Raw genomic sequence first — 21,523 nt, forward strand, 5'->3', positions numbered from 1 at the left:
AAGTGACGGAGATGCTCGTCGTCTCGCTTAGGGGTGTAATTTTCGGATTTTTGGTCTCGCTTAGGGTGTTCCGGGCAAAACGCCAATATTTTTAGCCATACGGGTCTCGTTTAGGTTTACACACGAAGAAATATACAAATATAACTTCTATTCTTAATTTTTTGGTATCTTTTAGGGGTCAAGAAAAGCTTGAGCCACACCCAGATTGGTCTCGTTTAGGGGTTCTTTTCAAAATTTCCGACGAGCATCCCCGTCCGTTTCATATAGGAGTCCCCCCCGGAACGAGACTCTCTCTCTGGAACGCGTGCGTATTGGGAGTTCTAGAACAAGTGCTCTTCTTTACTGAATGAACGAGTCACTGGGCACGATAAGCGATTGTGTTATATGGATTAGAGATATCAAGTATAAACGGTTCACGTATCCGTATTTCTTCCCATTTTTACCCGTTTCCTTGTCTTTTCCTTATCCAGGTCTCTTAACGTTGTGACATTATAGTCACCCATCAATCATGATTGAATCAGCAGGTATTGCCATAGCAACGGTGCACTCTATACTCATCGTTGTTGATATCGTCGGGAACTGCCTTGTTTGCGCGATCGTAAAAAAAAAATCGAGATATGAGGTATGTTCAAACTAAAACAGTAGTATTTGCTGACGTTATTTAAGTTTATTTTTGAGAAGTAGAAAATGGCGAGAGTGTGCACACACGAAAGCTCATCTCGCTCATTCACGAAATTACGAAAAACAGCAAATCCAATGCGTTATCAAAAAATCGGCCAAATTTAATTCTGCACATTCAGACAATGATAAGAGTGATCATAAATAGTTCTGCCATTTTATGTATGCATATAAATTATTTGTTGCATTCCACAGGACTCCCATCAATTGTCTACTTGTGAATCTAGCTATAGCAGATATCGTGTTCGCAGCGTTTATTACACCAGACGTTTTCATGAAGGTCACTTCCTCCCACCCAGAGGGGATGATTGGAACAGTCTTTTGCAAACTACTAACAGGTGGAAACGTCGCGTGGATTGGAGCAGTTTCCTCGTTCGTCACTCTCGTTGCAATCGCCATTGAACGATATTATGCAGTAGTATATCCTCTTCGTAACAAGGGAGATCTAACCGAGCGTAAACTAAAGGTTTGCTGCTGGCAAAGTTTAGTAACTGGTAACTGTTCTTGAATTTCACTGTCGCGCCACTGTCACGCAGCGAAAAACTAAATCCAAAACTATTGAGTCAAAAAACAAGAATATTACAGGTTGTATGAAAACGCTAGATAGCCTACTTCTTCTCCATGTATCAGGCCTGTACGGTATTCCGTACTCGAATTATCCGTCAAAATGTTTCACAAAATTTTTGAGAGCACAATATGGAAATGCCATGTTGTTGCACATGCGGAGGGGCACTAATATGGCAGCCGAAAATCAATGAAAACATCGGGAATTCACTTGCTATAAAAAGCGGTCAGTACACCCTCATAAACAAGAAAATATTCCCATAATAACTTCCCACCAAATTTCGACTGTTCAGAATGTTAAAATCAATGCTACAGGCATCCTTGAATAGAACAAACGTGGCCAAAAGCTAAACCCAGGATACTAAGGAAGGCCAAGATATGATGGTTAGAAGTCATCCATAACAACCATTTTGTAGTTTTTAGTCACATATCAAAATAGGTTGTTTTAGTTCTTAATGTATGTTCAACTATCAAAAATTCTATAAAAAAAACACACTATATTTACTATTGCAGATGATCATTCTTGGCTCTTGGATCTTCTCATTAATATTCTGTGTGCCACTTTTCCGGATCAGGAACGTGAAGGGAAATATCTGCCAGATCACGCGGGTGGGGCAATTGAATAAAGTTTATGCTTGGATGTGGTTGGTCTTGGTAGCTCTATCCTTGGCATTGATGGCTGGGTTCTACTCGAGAGTCGTGTACACTCTGTGGTTCAAAAGTAATAACGAGAATCAACTCACCTACCAACAAAGGGTAAGTGCTAACGAAAAAAATGTTTAGGAATACAACACAAAGATTTTTTTTTTCATTCATCGATCGAAACTGGACAGCTACTGTCTCTGTTCAGGACTCTTACATTGTCAATGCCTTATACTATTTTTCACCCGGGTCTCAGTGAAGTGTATATGAGTAACTACAATTTTTCTGTACGCAATGAATACCTAATTAGTCAGCTATATTGAGCTAATTTCATCTTCTGATAAGAATATTGAGCAGAAAACGAAATTTTACGTATTACGCACTTCAGGCAGACGTAGTTCGCCAATTAAGAAGCAGAACTTTGATTTGTCAAGTCGATTCTTTTGTAGCTCGAGCCGAAACTGAAGCACCAATTCTTATAACGCAAGGCACATACATTTCCTGATTCAGATGTTACAATTTCACTCCACTAACTATGATCTCTCTGGCAGGGCGTAATGAGGGTGCAGAAACGAGTTACCATGATGGTTGTCGCTGTCACTGCGACATTTGGTATCGTTTGGCTAACTGACGAAATTGCCCACGCCGTAGACGCGTTTTTATCTTACAGCATTGATAAAGACGTGTACACCGTTGCTCACACCATGATCGTGTTCAGCTCTGCTGTCAACCCATTTGTGTACGCTCTGATAAACAAGAACTACAGAGAGAAGATAAAGGGAATCCTGTGCTGTGGTCGCTTCATAGCAGTCATTCATCCTGCTGCATGGGAACGTCATTCCATCGAGCTTGTCAGCGTAGCGCCTCGCCCAACCCACATAGAGTGATGTGCTCCAGAACAATTTCTATTGTAGTTTATACCATCCTCGGAGACCCAGGGGCAGTCAGTGAGGCGAAACGAAGGAATAAATCGGGCAGAAATCGTAGCGACAAAAGTTTTCAAGAACTTTCCTCGCTACGATTTCTTCCCGATGTATTCCTTCGTTTTGCCCCACTGACTGCCCCTGGGTCTCCGAGGATGAGTTTTTACAGTTCTTTAGAAAATCATTGTATGAAGTTAGAATAAATGGTAAATTAGAACTATGATTGCTAATCCTCGGAAGCACAAGTGGAGGAGTGGGATGGACGCCATCCTCCCTGGATGATCATCTGCAATAGTAAATATAGAGTTCATCCTCTCTTGAGTGATGTGTTCCAGAACAATTTCTATTTGTAGTTTATACCATCCTCGGAGACCCAGGGGCAGTCAGTGAGGCGAAACGAGGCAAAACGAAGGAATAAATCGGGCAGAAATCGTAGTGAGACTAACATCCGCTATTAGAGCATTGCAAACAGGGTTTGCAAAGGATTCACTCACATTCTGTTGTGCTCGAAAACTGTTCGTGGGCAAAGTCGACATTCCTCCATTGCCGTGGTTGCCCGAAATGTGGATGTCTTACCGATTGAAAATTAATATTTAATCCCTACGTATCCCGATGCTGTTATTAAAAATATATATTAAAGCCGATTTAAGCTATTGTAGGGACCGCGTTTCGCGGTGTTTCATTAGATGTTTTTAAAATGTAACTATTGATATAGTTATGTTAAAACATCAAAACCATGCCGACAACGAAAGCGCAATGCATGGTTGGAACAGCTTACAGGGGATGCATGAGAAGTGCACGATTCTGGTATATTGCTCGCGGATATCAACGTCTTTTTCGTTATCGGAGACGAAAATTATCCCAGTAAAATGCACGTGGTAGACAAGGCAGCACGAAAGTCACTCGCAAATACGAAATTTGGAGGAAACATTTATCCACAAATAAGCGGAGACAGTAGATTTTGGCAAATTTCCTCCTCTACGGTGTCGCAAAAGCAAATAAGAAAAACAACTTATAAAAAGAATCATTCTTTATTAAATGTCATATAGGTTAAAATAATTAATACTCGCTGCCCGGGAGGAGGGGTACTTTCTATAGTGGAATGGCACCCTTATCAGGCTAGAGGTATACAGTCAACTCTCTCGTTATAGCGGACACGCTCGGGACTTCGTTTAGTGTCCGTATTAGCGAGAGTCCGTAATAGCGGGAGTCATTTCCAGTCAAACCTCTATAGCCGGGGATCTGAATTTTGTCCGTAATAGCGAGTGTCCGTAATAGCGGGGTGTCCGCAAGGCGAGAGTTGACTGTATTAAAGGGAAGGGATATCACAAGTTCGTACGTTTGAGCATGGACAGCAGCAATAAACAGGACAAATAATATTTCATTCAAAAAGGGCTAGAACGAAAACGACAAATGTTGAGAGCGGCATTTTCCCTTTTTTGAAAGGGAGTACCAGCAATTATAATCACCTGTTTAAACAGTGACGTGTCATTTGTCAAAATTGACTGCATTTCACGAAGCATACCGGTATGGTCTGAGCTGAAGGGAGTTTTTTGTTATGGTAAATACGATATTCAAAAACATTTGCTTGTCTTAAAACTGTCGTCGTTTCTCTACTTGGCGCCTTAGAAGATAGAACCACTTCAATGACGAATTCTTCGGGTTTGCTACAACAACTATTTTATGGCCGTCTTCTCGCTCTTTTATATTATAACGAAACGTTTCTCTATCCTGGTTTCTTTCGTTTATTTTTGGATTCACTGTTTACTTTTAATATCCGCTTCTACGAGAAATCTTCGGTCTTTGGAAGCTGTTTATATCTAATATCTAAAGTGGATTTCCACTGGCCGTTTTTATACTAGAGACGTGTTACCCGTCTGAAAGAGCTCCGCCAAAAAATGTGATTGTGATTGTTTCGTCGAGAATACTTGGCAGTCCAGCAGCAGCTGTGTCTATTTGAAATAACGGAAACAAAGTCTACAGAAGGTGCTTCGTGCCAAGTGTTTTGTTAACCCTATTCAGACATTTTCTTTTTCAACGTTCTGGGACCACGGGAGTGGTGGGTCGTCGAAGTACCCAGTCCCTCCCTATATATTTAAAACCATTTATACTATGGTCACCAAATTAACACAGGATGATGTAGACAGTTTTTTAAATAACTAAAGATGCTTGGGTGTCATTATTATAACGTAATAATGACGTCATGTCAGTTGTTTAATTGTATTGAGTCAAGTATTATTTAGTGAATATTTCCATAATAATTGAATGTATAACCACAAACCCTAACCAGCAAGCCGTCCTATAAAATTGTTGTTTCTGAAAAAACTTTGGTTTTCATTTGCAACAACAAAGAAGTCCTTATGACGTCTTTAATAATGAAATAGCCGCCATCTTGTTTTCGCCATTTTGAATTTCTTTTAAGTTATTTTTACCATCCCATTGCCCTGGGGAGGAGAAGAAATACTACTAGTCGTAATGAGCTAGAGCTAATCTCCGGTGGTTTAGGCCACTTTGACCGAACACAAAGTCTCCTTTAGAGCGGTTTTCACTTGTCGAAAGTAAATTGCGTTTGCTTTAGTTTTGCATTACTACGCTTAGTGATTGACTTAAAAATCTGGCGCCACTTTCTCAGCCAATCAGGAGTAAAACCAAAACCAATCGTGACTCTCTCACGCACGTTTTCCCGCGCTTCGTGCCAGCTACATGTATTTGCTTCGAGTTTTGATTGGTTCCCTGGATTGTCTGTGTCCTTTGTGATTGGCTAGAGTAATTACTTTGGTTTTGGTTTTACGACACTCAATTGAAAACTGCTCTATCCTTTGCACCTAAGGCGACTATCATAAAATCGCGGACATTCCATCAAATATCACGATTGGCTATTTTCCGTTAACCCTTATTACTGATGTACTAGTGATAAGAGATTTATCACTTATGGGCGATTCTTTCTTTTATCTAGGTTCCCCTCTTTTGCCATTATTATCGACACCCATCAGCCATGCTAGACGCAGCTGGTATTGCCATAGCAACTGTGCACTCCGCACTCGTCGTTATCGATATCGTCGGAAACTGCCTTGTTTGCGCGATCGTAAAGAAAAATCGAGATATGAGGTATGTCTAAACTAAAACAGCAGAAGTAACTTTTGAAGTTAATGAAGTTTAAGAGATTTTAAAAATTGCATGTAAATTTGAGCCATGGACGAGTGTTAAACGGTTTATTAGGATAATAGTTTATATAATGATAAGTACTTTCACTTCAGGTGGCAATGATAAATTTCAAACGAGACTTTAATTTACGAGACATTCAATTCTTAAGATTCTAAAATTCCACATCCAAATACTATTTCGGAATTTTTGCACATTCTAGAAGACACACATAATGATGACGGTAATCATAAATGGTTCATCCGTGAAACCAAAGCAATCTTTTTTTTTCAAATGCGCGCACACGAATAACGTCTGTGCGTCTACGAACTTCCGCTTATTGTATTCCACAGGACTCCCGTGAATTATCTACTTATAAATCTAGCTGTGTCGGATATCCTGTATGCAGCGTTTATTGCACCAGACGTTTCCTTGAAGCTCATTTCCACCCACCCAGAGGGGATGGTTGGTACTGTTCTGTGCAAACTTCTGACAGGTGGAGCCGTCGCCTGGATTGGAGCAGTTTCCTCGTTTGTCACCCTGGTTGTAATCGCCATTGAGCGATATTATGCAGTAGTTTATCCTCTTGGTAACAAAGGGAAACTTACCAAGCATAAAGTAAAGGTTTGTCACTGACAAATTTCAGTTATTGATAACGTTAGTGCGTTGATTACTTTGATCTCTGACAATGTGGTTTCAGTTATACCAACTGCGGTAAATACGGCTCAAAGGTTAAAAAAGTTGGATCGAAGATCAGGCGGCCTTGGGTCAAGCTGGCCCTGGCCGGAGCCAACGTTTTGTTTTTAAGCAGTTCGAGTTATGCATTGCCTTTCTGAATTTCAGCGAGGTTTAATAGTCAAAATTTATGAAGAAGTAGTTTCTAACGTACCTATATTTTTACTTCAAGTATCCCCAATTTTAAGGAGGCTCGATGTAGTTTTTTTAGCCGAAGGGTGGTTGATTTGAAAATTAAAATTATCTAGGAAGCCAATGTTCGATTTTTGCCAAAATACACCATAATGATCAAATATGACCAAAGTTTAATTTTTTACCTGTCACTTTGTCACAAAGGTTACCATAGCAACGATTGACGTTTTCTTTTGTTCTCAAACAAGCTTGATTTTCTCGAAATCTAGATTGACTCTTGGTGTTTATTTTTTGATATATTAAAGTTTAGTAGATTGACTAACTGTTGACGAAATTTTAGAAAAATCTGTAAGAGCGTTTTCAAGTAAATCAAGAATGAAATTTTCGGAAAAATGCCGTTTTAATATAAAATAGGCGCTTTAAAATTGTTTCGTATTATTTGAGCACAGTTACTCTCACTGAAATATAAACTCTTACACCTTCAAAGACCATTAACTTAAAGCAAAAGACTTTTTGCTTTAATTTATTAAAATATATATAGACTGCCGATTGTAGGAAATTATAAGAAAATACCAAAAACTTCATTCTTGATTTACTCTAAAACGCTCCTACAGATTTTCCTAAAATTTTGTGTACAGGTAGTCAATCTACTATACTTGAACATATCAAAAAATTAATACCTAGATTTCGAGAAAATCAAGCTTGTTTGAGAACAAAAGAAAACGTCAGTGGTTGCTATGGTAACCTTTGTGACAAAGTGACGGGCAACAAATTAAAATTTGGTCATATTTGATCATTATGGTGTATTTTGGCAAAAATCGAACATTGGCTTCCTAGATACCTTATTATAGGAAATTAACGCGTCATGAAATTAACGCGATTTTCAAACTTTCGCGTTAATTTAAGGTATCACGGAAGGAAAATTGGCGTTTTCGTTCCAAGTCAAATTGTGTGCAAACCATCAATGGTAACCCCAATAAAGTATATATTTTATGAAAGCTTATTGAATTAAGATTGTAATATTGGATTTTATTTTGATCATATGGACCATAATAAGCAACGTCAGCATTTTGTTTGCAATTATGATGTTGTGCAACTTTAGGCTTATTTGAGAACACATTTACATGAGAGCCAAAACTTTTATGTGGCATTTGTTCTACATACTTTGGTCTAAAAAACGGTGTCTCAGATTTTGTCTTTTCTTGCTCCATTAATTTTTTATGAATTTTTTATCCTAAAGAAGCCCTTAAAACGCCATTTAAAGTTTAAAAATTCATAAAAAAATTATGGAGCAAGAAAAGGAAAATCTGAGACAGCGTTTTTTAGATCAATACATGTAGATCAAATTCCACATAAAAGTTTTGGCTCTCATGTAAATGTGTTCTCAAATAAACCTTAAGTTGCGCAACACCATAATTGCAAACAAAATGCTGACGTTGCTTATTATGGTCTATATGATCAAAATAAAATCCAAAATTACAATCGTTATTCAATAAGCTTTCAGAAAATATATACTTTGTCGCGGTTACCATTGATGGTTTGCACACAATTTGACTTGAAACGAAAATGCCAACTTTCCCTCCGTGATACCTTAAGTCGCGTTGATTTTTGTCAACGTTAATTTCCGTGCCGTTAATTAAGTGGAACGTTAATTTTCATGACGTTTCATTATTTTGGCCCCAATTTTTCGCTACAGTTCAGATGTTCTTGACTCCAAGGATAAGCACAATTTTATCTGTCACTATCATTGATACTGTGAAGAACGCTCAAAGTGGGAAAAGTACCACGAACATTGTTTTCGTTTAAGATTATACGCCTACAAGTGTTGAAATAAACTTTTTCCTGTTGTGTACGTCGCGTGAATTTCCTTCATTTTGAAATGTTACCCACTCTTTCGCGTTAATTTCCTTTATTAGGAAGTAATTTTTTCTTCAATTCGCGTTAATTTCAAATACCTTAATTAACACAAGCGTTAATTTCCTATAATAAGGTAATTTGAATTTTCAAAACAACCACCCTTCGGCTAAAAAAAACTACATCGAATCTCCTTAATATCGTATCATCAACTGTCACAAAACGCATCACTCAAAAACTTTATTTACTCTCTAAGGTGATCATTTTTGGTTCTTGGGTCTTTGCAATAATATACTGTGTGCCACTGTTCCTGACCAAGAGCGCAAAGAAAAATGTGTGCGTGGAGACTTGGCCTCAGGAGTGGATGATTAAGGCTTATAGTCTTGGGATGGGGTCTGTCTTGGTAGTTCTTTCCGTGGCATTGATGGTTGGGTTCTACTCCCGAGTCGTGTACTCTCTGTGGTTCAAACGCAATGACGACAATCAACTCACAAACCAACAAAGGGTATGTGTTATGAAGAAGTTATATAGGTGTACAAATCAAGATATGTGATAGTCCAGTCTCTGAATTCTCTCTTCCGCCCGCCCTTTATAGGGGTTGAACCCAGGCGCGAGAAGAGAGAGTCCAGGATCGGAACTTCACTGAGGTTTCCGTTGTATTAATGCACAGCAAAATTATTTTGCGCTGAGTAGAAAACCCTTGGCTTACTTTACGAGGTGACATAAGTTTTGTTAACTGTGACGTCATATGACCTCATTAGAGCCGCCATCTTGAATTTCACCATTTTCCTAGAAAAATACAAAATCAAGCCAGAATTCTTCTGGAACGTAAAATTAAACTAATTGTAAAATTTTGTTTTAAAGACTGGAAAAATAAAAAAATATATATAAAAAATGACGACTTTTGGCCAGACCTTATTGTAATTATGACGTTGCCGTGGCGACGTAGGAAATCGTGGACACATAATTGACATATCAAAATTTTTGCCAGGGATGTATGAATAGCTACTGATAGTTTAAGTATCGCAGAGTAAATCCTTTTTTCGAAGAAACCTCAAGGAGAGGTGGCACCCCCTTCCCCCCATACGTCTGAGGGTTAAATTAGACAGCTGGCACTTCTGTTCTGGACTCTTGCAAAGCGCAATTTGCACAGTTTGCTTTTGGAAAGAATACTAATTATGACACTTGTTAACAACTCTTTATTAATCAATCCTTGACTCGAGATCCAACTCGAAAGTCTGAAAGAATTCCAACGAACTTCAATGACTTGCCTCATCCGTATCCATCTCTGCGTAGAGAAAGCACCATGGTATATCCAAAAAGACTGTGGATGTTTAAGGAGCTTTTGAAACTCGACAATCAGCGAATGTTTCAGCCCATCTAGTGCAATATTCAAGGATAAATTGGCTTTCAGGAAACAAAATTTTGAGTTTTAAAAGTGCGTCACTTAAAAACTATTAAGTACATCGGGCACAAATTTACTAGTAATCACTATTCAAAGGTGATAGTTTTCTAGCTCAATAAGAAACTGAAGCGCTCATTATGATTGTGAAGTCGTGAGGGTGTGGCAAAAGGTTCGTTTTTATTTCATTTTTTAAATAGATTTGTTGTTACAAATGCAGATGTTAACATTTCAATCGCACATCTCTTAATACACAGGGTGTCATGAGGGTGCGAAAGCGAGTTACCTTGATGGTCGTCATCGTCACTTCATTGTTTGGCATCTGTTGGTTAACTGACATAGCTGTCCACGTCATTGACGCGATTTTATCTTACAACATTGATAAAGACGTATACACCGTCACTCACACCATGATCTTGTTCAGTTCTGCTGCCAACCCATTTCTATACGCTCTGTTAAACCAAAACTTCAGAGAGAAGATAAAGGGGATCCTGTGCTGTACTCACTCCACTGCAGTCATTCATCCTGCTACACGGGAACGTCATCAGTCTACCGAGTCTGCCAATGTAACGGAGCCAACCCACACTGCAGGACCATGTTTCAGGGAGTGATGTGCTCCAGAACAATTTCTGTGTCATTAATTTTTAGTCTATACGTCCTTTAAGAAAATCCTTGCTCGTAAATAAATTGAATGAGAATGGTAGTTGCTAATCTATAAGTCATTTCCCTTCGAGTTGTTCTTCATACAATTTGTAAAATGGGGATTTACTATGTGATGCTAAATCTTTCAGAAGCTCCGCCTCTCATCGCAGCAATTTGGCGTTCAACATTGTGTCATAATGTTTGGTATTGCCATGCAGGTTTCACTTGGGGGGGGGGGGGGGGCGGTGGTGCTGGGGAATTGTGGTATTTTTCCAAAAAAAGTGTTCGCCCTCCTTGCGCTTAAAAAAAATCCAGACCCCCCCCCCCCCCCCTTAGCATTTTTTAGGCGACTGACCAAGACAAAACCCTCCCCTCACTACTGCATGGTATGTTCCATGGCGTAGAAACCTCAGAACATGTCGTTTGTGATCATTTGAGATCAGGCAGCGAATAGTCAGCAGCAAGAAGCCGAAGAAAAGATACCTGAGTCTAGTACGTCTCGATAAGAAGGAAAAGGACACGATCGTCCTCTGAGAAAATTGTGCCATTGCATGTTATACATGTAGAAATGTAACCTAGTACCTATAATAAAACACCAAATTAAAACAAGGAAGGTGAAATGTAATGCAATGCAATGTATATTCGTACATGTGTAAATAGCGACAACCATGCCACGGAAAATTTCGTGGTACTGCTTAGGTTGTTCGTATTTTAAATTACCACTCTTCGGTTTTAGAATAAGTACGTCCAATAGAGTGATTTCAGTTAACCCGTGAAATAGTTATTACACTTTTAGATACTATTAGACACAAATTTCATTGTTTTCTTTTGTTTCCGTTCGACTATTACGCACAAACTGCTAGATATTGTTTCACGGGTTAAATGAAATCACTCTAAAGTTTAGAAATAAATATAAGCACCTTACGACTGATTCATCCGAGTATTTAATAAGGGGTTACTCAGGAGCAGGGGTGGGGGTGGGGGAGAAATTTCCTTTGTTACACGACTTATAAATGCGGCATAGCGGTGCCGGGCAACCGATTGTGCGAGAAATCTGGTGTGTGAGAAATCTGGCTGGAAATGCAAAAAACACCATGGCTCAACGGCGTGAAACATCAAACGCAAAAACCGCCACTTTTCCCATTCAACACGCATGCAGTCATTGATATTTAAATCTCTCTGAGAAAAATGAAACATTGGGTGACGTGCGTCTTTCTTAGCAACGGCTTGATTGACACAGACTTGCACCGTTTCCAGGCACCGCTATGCCATCAAAGAAAAGCGCCGACTGTCCTTTCCCTGCTCAAGTGAAACGTTTAGAAAATTAAAAGGAAGAAAGGTAAGAGAAAGGGTAATCTTCAAGCGGGAAGCCTTTAGACATTTTCAACTAAGAACATTGGGTACAGTCGCGATGAAAACAGTGCGGCACGTACAATCTGTTCACAAGTTGTCACACAAGTTGATGTGTGTGAACGACACAACAACAGTTGGCAAACAAGTTGGCAAACTGTTGGTGCGAATAGAGACAAGTTCTATTTTGTCGCCAACAGTTGGCCAACTTGTTTGCCGTTGTTGCGTCGTTTACACCCCCCAATTTGAGTTTGCCGACACGAGTTGGCCAATAGTTTGTCGTGTGAAGGCCGCTTAAAGCTCTTAGGTGTAACGGAAATGGTCAAAACTATTGTACTCACACAGGACCCACCACTCTGCAAACAGACAGGTGGTCTCTTCATGTAACCCCCCCTTCCCCACCATGTACCCCCTTCTTGTTTGTATAGCCCCCACTCTATCAGGTGTAGAAACTAAGAAAAAGATTCAAACCTCCTTGTGCCATTTCTCTAGCAATACAAGCTTCATGCACAACGAATATGAAAGTCTCAACTTGAATTTCGAGGCCAATAAATTTTGTCCATTTGGCTAAACAGACAGGTGGTGTCTTGAATAGCCCCCCCCCCCCCTACCCCCACACAAGGTGGGTCCTCGTCGAGTACACTTGTTATGACCACTTCCCTAACAGTTCACTGATCATGTAAGCTCAATTTTCAATAAGGCTACTCAATAGATCGGCGTTCTCACGAGACTCAGAAACGCAATTCCTATAAAGACAAAGCTTGTCCTACAATAAGCAGTTTTGCTGTACCTTGTATTTAAGAGCCAATAATTCGCGAACTATAGAAAGGCTGCAAGAAAGAAGACTGAGGGCGGTGTATGGGGACAAGCATGAAAGTTATACCCAACTTGAGAGAGGGCCGAGCTGCCAACTAATAAACAGGCGCTTGCAGGTTTTCTACATCCTTATGTACAAAGTGAAGCATAAATTATACCCCAATTAACATTTGTAATGTTTTTAATAACCACACTTCTTACAACTTAAAACAATCGGATTTCTCAATTCCTAGGTGCAAAATGGTAACATATCGCAAGGACTCTCTAAGCTATTTAGGCCCAAACGTATGGGAAAAATTAACTACAGCTGATAAGCAAAAAACAAGATTAGTAAAGGCAAAACAACTTTGCTGATGGATGATGGCGGCAAGGGTTTACCATCTGCTCATCATAACATACAGTTCTATTTTTTTTTTGCTCTCAAGATTATTAGATCAGTAAAAATTATAAGATCTTTGATAACGTTTTAATAAAATTTAATAACTTCCATTATTAGTTTTTCTATGCACAGTATTTGCTTTTTATCCCCAAATAAGTATGGGATTGTCCCAGGCTGTAAGGTTTTGACACTTTAATAAAGTTCCTATCTATTAACGGCTGCTTGTATTTTCCATTTTAATTACCTGTTTAAACAGTGACCTTGTCATTTGTCAAAAATGTATATTACGTGCAGTATACGGTTTGAGTTGTAGCGTGTCTTTTGTCGTGTTGAAGTCGATGTATAAAAGTGATAACTCGATCCTCATAAAAAATGTTGTATTTCCCCTAGTTACGCTCTTGGAACCACTTCAATGACAAAATTTGCGGGTTTGCTACAGCAACTGTTTTAAGTTTCCCAAGGTAATTGCCATCTTTCTGTTCGTTAGTTTATAACCAAACGTTTTTATTTCCTGGTTTCTCTTACTGATTTTTTTTATTTACTTCGACTTTAAGGGAGGTTCTCTGAAAAAGTCTTTCGTCTTTAGTGGGTATTTATATCTACAAATATGAAAAAAATGAGGTTCGTTTTAATCCAAACGCATTTCGTTTGGGAAGATTCGATGGAGTTTAATTGAGTCTTTGGAATTTTCAAACGACATCGTATTTGAGAAAAAGTGGTAAGTTGCATGTGCGTTTGTATTGTATTAACTCTTCGACATTTAGAGATATCTCCTAGCAAGCTATCGACTGTGTTTATTTTAATGCTTGCTATTGCGTGTTGTTTTAGGTCAGTTTCCTTCACACCAATGGAGAAAAAAATTTCCATATCAATGTTTCTGTTCTTGTTTGAAAAAAAATCTTCCCGTCCACAGCCTCATCTTTCCGGACCTCGAGCCACCCTGCAAACGTTTGTTTTCTTTTAAGAACAGGTGCATGCATCCAAACTGGATTTCCGTTGTGGCCTTAACTTATGTGCACACATTTAGGCCCCGTCCACACGTATCCGTTATCGTTTGAAAACGAAACATTTTCATTGCGGATTGGCCTTCCATCCGCAAGTAACTAAAAACGGTGACCGAAAGCGTAACTTAAAGATCAAGACGCCCGTGGAATTTTTTTTTGAAAACGCCGATTCCTCGTGCGTATGATCAAAACGGAACTTTTTGGAAACGATATCGTCACAGTTTCTGATTTCGCACCGGGTAATTATTTATCTACTGCCATCTTGCCTTTTTCAAAAACTTATAACATGCATATATCTTAATAATATTTTTTTCCACGTAAAATGTTCATGCTGTGTTTATTTTAGAATACGACTTTTTTTTAAACCGGTCTCACAACCCGAGGCGTTAAACGGCTCAACAGAGATCCACAAGCATGACCTCGGAGGTTTTAAGTTAGACCAGTATATAACATGTAAGTCTAGTAATTACTATAAGCACGATTTTTTTTTCAAAAAACCGAAACATATGGACGGGTCTTACACGTCGCTGAGAAAGACACTCGTCGGCGAAACTCAAGTTTGTCTGGAACGTGTCTACGTATCTTTAGCAAGCGACTCTTTGGCAAGAGCCTCCCCCGGAAAACCACTCGATCTCGCTGGAATGCGTGTCTATTGTAGGTGGGAGAAACTCTAGAACTAGTGCTCCCCTTATAAACGTTTCATTGTGGAACGCGTACTTCTCAAAGACTAGTATCTGGTTATTACCCACGTTTTGCAATTGTCTCAAATTTCCTACTATTCATGTGCTATTAACTAGTGATACCTATGGGTAGAAATGCCAACGAGTACAACGGGACGCTTTATGATTTTAATCGATCACTAAACATTGCGCGTTTTCTTTGAAAATCTTGAATGTTTATGGAATAAAATGCGATTTTATGAAGGCTAACAAAAAGTTCTAAAATAATACCAAAGTAGTGAAGATTTAGTGCGAAATCTTGTAAACTTTATGCTATTTGCGAGTTTCAAGCCCTTGTTGTCCGATGCCGCTATTTTGGAAAGGTTTCCGCTGTTTTAAAGTCCTATAGGTCTTAATCAAAGTGGCTATGAGCCACTGAACACGAAAAATAAATTACGAAACAAAAAGAAAACTTTTACAAAGATTCGGCCAAAACAAAGCATTTCAAACTTTCCACACTGCAGTTCAATCCATTCAGCACATAAGTATTAAAAAAATTGAGGTTTTAAAAGGTAAAAGCCTGGTCGGACAAGTTTGTGGCCAAAGATGGAACAAGTTTATTTTATTAATATTCCGAGAATAATTCATCACGCGCAATGCGTGATGTCTCAAATATCACGTTGAATTGTTGTTGTTGAGACACTTCAAATTGCGTTCGGGCAACCAGCTTTTAGGAAAATTAAAGGCCCTGTTTCCCGAGGAAAAAAACGCCGAAGTATCCAGGAAAAAAATGTAGTATAGGGAATTTATTTTGTTCACATTTTCTTGATAACAACAATATTCCGACTTTAAGTGAACAATCAATGTTGGTATGCGAAGGAAAGCTTTCGCTCGCGGAATGCCATAAAGCTCTACAAAAATTTCCAAACGGTAAAACGCCTGGCAATGATGGCCTTACTGCAGAGTTTTACAAATGTTTTTGGAACTTACTAGGTCAGCAACTTACAGACTCCTTAAACTATTCTTTTGAGAACGGCGAATTATCTAACACACAAAAACAAGCTGTCATTAGGCTTATAGACAAAAAAGACAGGGACAGAAGATATATTAAGAATTGGAGACCCATTTCTCTTATAAATGTTGATGTTAAAATTGCCTCGAAAGCACTCGCCTTGCGCTTAGAAAAAGTTTTACCAGAGATCATACATCCCGATCAGTATGCTTATGTCAAAGGAAGAACTATATTCGATGCCGTTCGGACAATTGACGATATTATGGAATACACGAAAATCAAACAGCTACCCGGACTAATGGTTCGGCTTTAGACTTCGAAAAAGCTTTCGATTCATTAAGTTGGCCTTTTTTGTTTAAAGCCTTGAAATCGTTTAACTTTGGTGAGTCCTTCATTAAATGGGTTTCTACACTCTATTCCAACATCTCAAGCTGTGTCATCAACAACGGCTTTGCGACACATATGTTTGAAGTACGCAGGGGTGTTAGACAAGGTGACCCGCTGTCAGCCTATCTTTTTATCGTGGCTCTGGAGATATTGCTTATCAAAATTCGATGCGATAAGAACATAAGAGGAATTATGGTTGAAAATAAAGAAATAAAATTAGCAGCTTTTGCTGATGACTTAACTACATTCTTACAAGGAATCAAGTCCTTTCAACGCCTTTCTAAAGTTCTAGACGGCTTTGGAACCTGCTCAGGTCTGAAACTGAATGCGGAGAAAACCGAAGCTTTATGGTTGGGGAGCAATTACGACAACCCTCCGTATATCGATATAGAGAAAGTTAATAAACCGATTAAGATTCTAGGGGTCTTTTTTACTTACAACTGGCGCAAACGCCAAGAACTAAATTTCGATGCTGTATTGAAATCGATATCGAAAACTTTGAAGGGGTGGAAATGGAGGAACCTCACCTTATATGGGAAAATCCAGGTCGTAAAGTCCTTCGTCATACCTAAATTTATGTTTCGAGCTTCTCTCATCTGCCTCTCTAAAGATATCATAAAACAGGCTAACTCCATTATTTATAAATTTATTTGGAAAGGAACGGATAAAGTCAAACGTCTCGCTATTATCAGCGATTACAAAAACGGTGGTTTAAGAATGCCTCACATTGAATCATTAATCGATACACAGCGCATTATGTGTCTTAAAAAATATTCTCAGGACTTTTCTTCCCCTTGGAAGCACATCCTGTCCTTTTTTCTGAAGGATAACGGGGGCAATTTTCTTTGGCATTGTAATTTTAGCGTTGCTGATTTACTATAAAAAAATTATTTTATAAATTCGAGAAACGAAATAAAACTCTCTTATGATTGATAAAATCTGTGTTGTTTACTTTGCCAGACCTAACTTAATTACGCATGCAAATTTGTATGACTTCGAAATTTTCGAAGCTTTGGAAATCTTGAAGCTTTGGAATGAATTTTTTACCTTCATCTTAAATGAAATTAAATTCTAAACAAAGTTTAATTCAAGTTTCTTTCGTATTTCACTCTCTAGTTCGGGAATTTTGGCTTTTTGAAGCGAACAGATTTGAAACCTCTTTGTTATCTGAAACGCATCGTGTCTGGGAATTTTAGTTGCCAATGACTCATGCACGTGCTGAACAAATTAGTAGCGCGCTGATTGGCCAAACTACAACAAAGTGTGCACGTGCTGAATTGTGTCGTCACGATCTACCTTACATTACATTACTTACATTTCTCGACATTTGGAGTGTTTCTGAGATTTTTTTCGCATGTACAAATCTTCTCGCGGCTCTATGTTCTGCCGCCTCGTCAGGCCTTCTGGTCTTCCAGAAGGCCTGACTCGTTGGCAATTAGAATTGATCATCAACGATTCAGTATCCTTATGTCATTTTTAACCCAGGTCACTCAACTTTCTGACATAATCAGTCACAGCCGTCAGTCATGGTAGCAACAGCTGGTATTGCCACAGCAACGGTGTCCTTCATACTAATCATTATCGATATCGTGGGAAACGGTCTTGTTTGCGCGATCGTGAAGAAAAATCGAAATATGAGGTATGCAATACTTAAATAACAGTAGTATTTTTTGACGCGTTTGAAGTTTATATTTGAAAAATAGCAACACGTAATGTAACACTAGAGAGGTATGGTACAATTAAAAAAACGTTATATACATATACGTATGCCCGAACCAGAGAAAGAGTTAAACAACTCTCGATTAGTTCTTCCAGTCGTTATAATGAATCATATTACACAATCTGCTTTACTTTCTGAAAACCAAACCTTCGGTCCTTTCGCAACAAGTGAATGGCCATGATAAATTTGAACGATATTTTACAACACATAAGTTGCACGTGCAAATACTAATGACGCATTAGATTTCATTTCTAGTTTGGGCAGAGCATGAAAACATAACTTTACTGTAGTGTAAAGCTCAAGTTAAGCTGCAGTAAATTTGGAATTTAATCAGTTTACGCTGCCTTTTTTAACACTCATGTTTGAAGATTGCTTAAAGAGACAAAAAATGTTAAGCGAACTTTAAGTTGGCATGTGACCTAAAATGTTCACACTTTTTCGGATACAATTACAACTTCTGATTGGCTGCCCTTAGCAATGAGAGGACGTGTCAAAACGTTGTTACTGCAGTTTAAAGGTTTTTGCGCGTGTAATTATGTCATAAAGATACACCAAACACATCAGGGCGCCAAGGATGTTGTCCATCAAGCGCTCAAATATCGTCACTAGTGCGTTACATAGGCCGAAAGGCATCGCAACCCATTCCCTGCAGCAAAAGCAGTTTTCACACAGTACTGTTTTTCCACCTTTACTTGCCAGCACCCACTTTCAAGGTCTGGGGTTGAAAAGCAGGTTGAACCAGATAAGGCAACAAGCTTTTTGTTTATCCTCGGTAAAGAACACGAGTCTTTCTTTTCAGTTCCTTTCATTTTTCTGTAGTCAACTCAAAATCTGGTACCGACAAATTTCTACTGTTAAAATCTAGCCAATCAAATTACACGCCCCAAGAACCACCTATACATCGTGAAAAGGCCCCGCCGGCTAACAGGGACAGGCGGCTCTGCGAACAAGAATGGATGAATATAAGCTCTGAGAATGAGATTAAGATTTACAGCAATTGTTATGAATTGTTATAGTGACTTAAATTTTGCACAATCTAGAAGACACCGACAATAATAAAAGATCATGAATAATAAATAAATAATTGAGAATAAGAAATGAGTAGCGATATTTCTAACGAGAAGCTTTTTTAAGTGTTCGCACATATATAACGTCACTGTGTGCCTTAGTACTTCTGCTAGTTTGGATGTATATTTTCATGGGGCGAATTACACACCCTTCCACATCCTTACGACAAACGCGCGCGCGTTTAAATGGTCTTAAGTCATGTCGCAGGCCTTTCGTAAGCTTGCTGCATGCGAGAGAGTCTTAGCATGAAAATCGGTTCTATTGTATTTCACAGGTCTCCTATTAATTGTCTACTTGTAAATCTGGCTATAGCGGATATCGTGTTCGCAGCGTTCATAACACCAGACGTTATGTTGAAGCTCATTTCCACCCACCCAGCGGGGATGGTTGGTACTGTTTTGTGCAAACTCCTGACAGGTGGAACCGTTGCTTGGATTGGAGCAGTTTCCTCGTTTGTCACTCTGGTCGCAATCGCCATTGAGCGATATTATGCAGTAGTTTATCCTCTTGGAAACAAGGGGGAACTTACCGAGCGCAAACTGAAGGTTTGTCAGTGACAGATTTTAGTTATTGATAACTATAGCGTGACTTGATTTAGTTTGATCTCCAATAAGTCAATGTTTTGTGATCCTGATATGAGCAGTCCAATTTTTCATATGGCTTTTCTTCGATTATCTGACACAAGTTAGTTTTTATACATCGCCGAAAAGGAAAAAAAAAGGGAAGAGACGACCCCGGAGCGCACAGCTTACCTTAAGTTTTATTTTTAAGTTAGTTTTATATTTGAGAATAACCCATTGGTTTCGTATTTGAAGTGTCCCCAATTTTCTTTTACCAAACACCTTGACACTCAAACAATATTTCATTCATGGCACTGGTGTTTACTAAATCATTCAAGCTAAGTTGCAAGGTCTAAAGTAAAGATTACGTTTATTCCACATAAGGACGATTATACGTCTTTAACGTCGAACAACAAACAATTTAATTTCAGTTACTGTATCACGACGAAACCCAACGTCATTTTAGCTCTAAATATGGCATTTTCAACTGTCAGAAAAATCTATCATAAAAGCACTTTATTTACTATTTCAGGTGACCATTTTTGGTTCTTGGATCTTCTCAGTTATGTTCTGTGTGCCAATGCTCTGGATAAGGAACGTGAAGGGAAATGTCTGCGAGATCACGTGGCTGGGGCGGTTGAATATGGCTTATCATTGGATGTGGTTCGTCTTGGTCGTTCTTTCCTTGGCATTGATGGTTGGGTTCTACTCAAGAGTCGTGTACACTCTGTGGTTCAAACCTAATGACGACAATCAACTCAGCAACCAACAAAGGGTAAGTGTTGTCGGTTCCCCGATCAAATGTGGACAGGTGGTGCTTCTGTTCTGGACTCTTACATAGCTAATGTCGTGTGGCCTTTATCACTAGCGTATTTTTACAGTGAGCTTGAATTTCTACACATTACTGCACTTGCTATACACAATGAATACCTAATTAGTCAGCTGTCCGAACAGAACTTCATACCCTGATAGAATGAGGGAACGACACAGGGCCACAGGCCGGCAGGACCCAGGAGGAGAGAAAAAATGGAAGAGGGAGAGAGCGGCCGGGGAGAACCGGGCGGGATGAGGAGCAAGCGAGGTTTGTAGCTCGGACCGAAACTGAAGCACCAACGCTTATAACAAAAATATTGGAAACAGCATAGATCTGTTTATTCCTAATGTGACAATCTCAATCGTACATTTCTCTATACCCAGGGTGTCATCAGGATGCGAAAACGAGTTACCTGGATGGTCGTCACTGTCACTGCAATATTTGGTATCGTTTGGCTAACTGACGAAATCGTCCACGTCGTAGACGCGTTTTTATCTTACAGCTATTGATAAAGACGTATACACCGTTGCTCACACCATGATCTTGTTCACTTCTGCTGCCAACCCATTCGTATACGCTCTGATAAACAAGAACTACAGAGAGAAGATAAAGGGAATCCTGTGCTGTGCTCGCCTCACAGCCGTCATTCATGTGGCTGCATGGGAATCTCCTTCCACCGCGTCTGCCAACGCAACTCAACCGACCCGCATTGCAGGACCATATTCTATGAAGTGATGGGCTCAAGAAAATTTGCTGTTTTATCTTGGTTTGTACATTCTTCAAGAAAATCCTTGTTCAAGGACAGATTGAATGGAAATGGTAGTTGTTAAATTTATTTGGTGTTCTTTTTTTGTATTTGATTCGCGCTTTTCGATGGAATTTCCAGAGAGGGGGGATTACCTTTTCTAAAACTGTGATTGTTAACTTTTCAAAGCACCGAGTATTTTTTCGCAATTTTTTTTAAAGGGGATTTACTTTGTACTGCTAAAAATATCAGTAGCTGTTTATTCACCATCGCAGGCATTTTGAAGTGTCAACAGT

At 39.0% G+C, this 21,523-nt stretch overlaps 2 protein-coding genes and 1 pseudogene across 2 annotated transcripts; all 3 read left to right on the plus strand.

Moving 5' to 3' along the window:
• The first annotated feature begins 508 nt into the window (after positions 1-508).
• LOC144651604 (pyroglutamylated RF-amide peptide receptor-like) lies at positions 509-10,682 on the plus strand (annotated as a pseudogene).
• On the plus strand, positions 5,803-9,222 carry LOC144651605 (RYamide receptor-like). The gene is made up of 3 exons (XM_078511547.1): positions 5,803-5,915; positions 6,302-6,572; positions 8,926-9,222. The coding sequence occupies exons 1-3, from the start codon at positions 5,803-5,805 to the stop codon at positions 9,220-9,222; spliced, it is 681 nt and encodes a 226-aa protein (XP_078367673.1).
• A 7,077-nt stretch (positions 10,683-17,759) lies between the features above and the next one.
• Positions 17,760-21,130, plus strand: LOC144649661 (QRFP-like peptide receptor). The gene is made up of 4 exons (XM_078509218.1): positions 17,760-17,959; positions 19,383-19,653; positions 20,201-20,443; positions 20,866-21,130. The coding sequence occupies exons 1-4, from the start codon at positions 17,847-17,849 to the stop codon at positions 20,989-20,991; spliced, it is 753 nt and encodes a 250-aa protein (XP_078365344.1). The 5' UTR covers positions 17,760-17,846; the 3' UTR covers positions 20,992-21,130.
• The last annotated feature ends 393 nt before the right edge of the window (positions 21,131-21,523 follow it).

Source organism: Oculina patagonica, chromosome 4 (assembly GCF_052425735.1).
Source record: "Oculina patagonica isolate OP01 chromosome 4, crgOcupat, whole genome shotgun sequence".
Taxonomy (NCBI): domain Eukaryota; kingdom Metazoa; phylum Cnidaria; class Anthozoa; order Scleractinia; family Oculinidae; genus Oculina; species Oculina patagonica.